This window comes from Lactuca virosa, chromosome 1, assembly GCF_052849685.1.
Source record: "Lactuca virosa cultivar CGN04683 chromosome 1, Lactuca_virosa_CGN04683_v6, whole genome shotgun sequence".
Taxonomy (NCBI): Eukaryota; Viridiplantae; Streptophyta; class Magnoliopsida; order Asterales; family Asteraceae; genus Lactuca; species Lactuca virosa.
In genome coordinates this window covers 78067722-78070240 of record NC_136426.1, presented here as the reverse complement: position 1 = coordinate 78070240, position 2519 = coordinate 78067722, and the positions used below count along the sequence as shown (strand labels likewise).

Below are 2519 nucleotides of genomic sequence, written 5' to 3'. Positions count from 1 at the left end.
TCTCCGAGCCGTTGATTGGCCTGGATCGGCCCTGATTGTTATCTAATTTTTTTCATTGCATATCGAATATTATTAATCATACATGTTACTATAGCATCAATAGAAAAAAAAAATTTAATTTAAATTATTGAAAAGCTATTTAAGATCATCTATGTCACAAGAAAGATTGAGTAGTTTGGCTGTATTATACATCGAAAAATATATGTTGGACAAAATTCACCTTGATACTATTTATAGTGACTTGCTTTTAAAAAAATCTCGTAAATATAATATATATATATATATATATATATATATAGTTTTTCTTTGTTATGTTTGTATAATAGGGTTCAAAGCATGTTTTAGCCTTTTTATTTTCTTGTTTTGTATTAATAGTTTTAAGTTTTTTGGCTTGGAAGGTTTGTACCAAAACTTTTTTTGTTTTCATAAATGGGAAGTCCTTAGCCTACAACTGTATTTTTTTTTTTAACTAATAAAACTTTTGGGAGGTGCCACCATCCTTTACCAAAAAAAAGATATATCTATAATGTAAGGCCCCATTTTTTTATTTCGCCCCGGGCCTCAAACTGTGTTGGGACGGCCCTGTGTATTTGCAGTCGATTCCAAGTTCTTTCTTGATGAAGCTGAACCATGGTAGATGTTTCAAAGCGACACTGAGACGGGGTGTCACGAATGGTCGGTTGACATTGACGACGGGGTGTTTGGTGACGGCTGGAGGAGGTTTGTGAGAGAGAATGGAGTGCAAGAGTTTGAGATTATTCTGTTCAAACATCAAGGAAGCATGGTGTTCGAATTTTTAGTGTTTGACCAATCTACATGTGAAAGACAATACCCAAATATATTTGAAGAAATGTATGTAGAAGAGCTTTCCACAGAATCTGATACGATCTTTACACATAGTAAGCTCTCTAGTCTCTAGTATCCCTTTTCCCAGAGGTTGTAAAATACCTTCGATACTGTTTAATATTTTGTACTTTCAGCTCTAGAATGGCATAACATATTAATTTTAAGTTCATCAGTTTAATTATACATATTAATTAAATTTATCCGTAATTTAAAGAAATGGTATATATGAAATGGTTATTCAAAGGGCTGAAGAACCGCAAAAAGCGCAAGAGGAACGATTATGCATCTGATCAAGACCAGGAAAATTTTCAAGTAAAGAAGGAGACTGGTTTTACAAAGAAGAAGGCAACTACTTTGACTCCCAACAATCACCCATATTTTATTTCAAATCTGAAGCCTTGCAGCTTCAAAATGTCGGTTCTGGTAACTTTCGTAACCCTTAATTAATATTATGGTAAAACTCGATAACTTGTACATGTATATTCGGTTTAATCATTTACATATATTATGAATTTATATTATTTCAGCATCTTCCTATTCACTTTACGACACCAAATTGTTTTAAAGTTGGAGAACTGATTCTTATAGACAATCAAGGTCGATCATGGCCGGTTTATCTAAACAAAATAGATAAGAATCGGTTTTATATTGGATGCGGTTTTAAAGCTTTTCGTGTTGCGAATTCCTTAAAGGAAGGTGATGCATTCAAGTTTGAGCTAGTCGAGAAAGAGAAGAACAAGCCTCCTGTAGTCAACTTTTTATGTATGGTATTTTTTTTTTCCTATTTAGTTTATCAATTAATCTTCGAATTATTTAATGTCCACAAATCAAAATTTTGTTTATTTTATATCGGAGGTCCATTTCGTTTTGAAGAAGATGACCGACGCTACATCATGGGAAAACTGAAGTCCAAGTTACACCAATTGGTAATTGAAAATAACTGGTCAATTTTTCTTTATAAGAAAGCTCATTTTGGGGAGGGAATCATTTGTAAAATTTCTTATTAAGAATTGTGGTTATTGTAGTATCTCCCACAAGACTTTGTGAGGTTAAATGGGTTACTCAATAAGAAAAAGGTGATTCTTAAAAATACCGAAGACGAAAGGTTATGGTGGGTCGATTTAAAGAAGTATAAGAACATGACTTGCTATATTATGGGACAAGGTTGGAAAGATTTTCGTGTTGCAAATGGATTGAAGGAAGGAGATTGTTTCAAACTCTCGGTGGTCGATGGGGATAACCCCATAGTTAGCTTTTACTTGCAAAAAAAATCATTAAAAAATCGATAGGTAGGCTTTCTTATCGTTATTATATTGATGTACGTCAATGTTATCTTTCATATAACAAATTGGCCAAAGCCTTTAATCTTTCAAGTATGTAGTGCTTACAAGTGATGTTGCACCCTCCCTGAATGAAACCTTAATAAATAATGAAAATGTTTTTGTTTCTTGTGATTGTGAGGTTCTTTTAAATTTGTCACATGTAATTTTTTTCTTAGTATTTTTGATTAATTTGTTTTCCATGTATCATTTTCTTATTTATTCTATTTTTATTTTATTGACACATTATTAATTTATTTAAGGCGGTTTATTATTAGAATAGAATAAATTATTATAAATGTGATTGATAATGCCAAAAACTGTTACTTCTTTCTCTTGATAGAAAATATTTCA

At 31.8% G+C, this 2519-nt stretch overlaps 1 protein-coding gene across 2 annotated transcripts; it reads left to right on the top strand.

The window, feature by feature from the left end:
• Positions 1 to 552: 552 nt before the first annotated feature.
• LOC145105295 (B3 domain-containing protein REM10-like) lies at positions 553 to 2300 on the top strand. 2 transcript variants are annotated; one of them, XM_079042425.1, is made up of 5 exons: positions 553 to 899; positions 1091 to 1269; positions 1374 to 1608; positions 1702 to 1772; positions 1872 to 2300. In XM_079042425.1, exons 1-5 carry the CDS (start codon positions 638 to 640, stop codon positions 2133 to 2135), a joined length of 1011 nt encoding a protein of 336 aa, XP_078898551.1. In that variant the 5' UTR covers positions 553 to 637; the 3' UTR covers positions 2136 to 2300. The 2 variants fall into 2 exon arrangements, with proteins under 2 accessions (XP_078898551.1, XP_078898550.1); XM_079042424.1 differs by having other exon boundaries at positions 1061 to 1269.
• Positions 2301 to 2519: the final 219 nt, after the last annotated feature.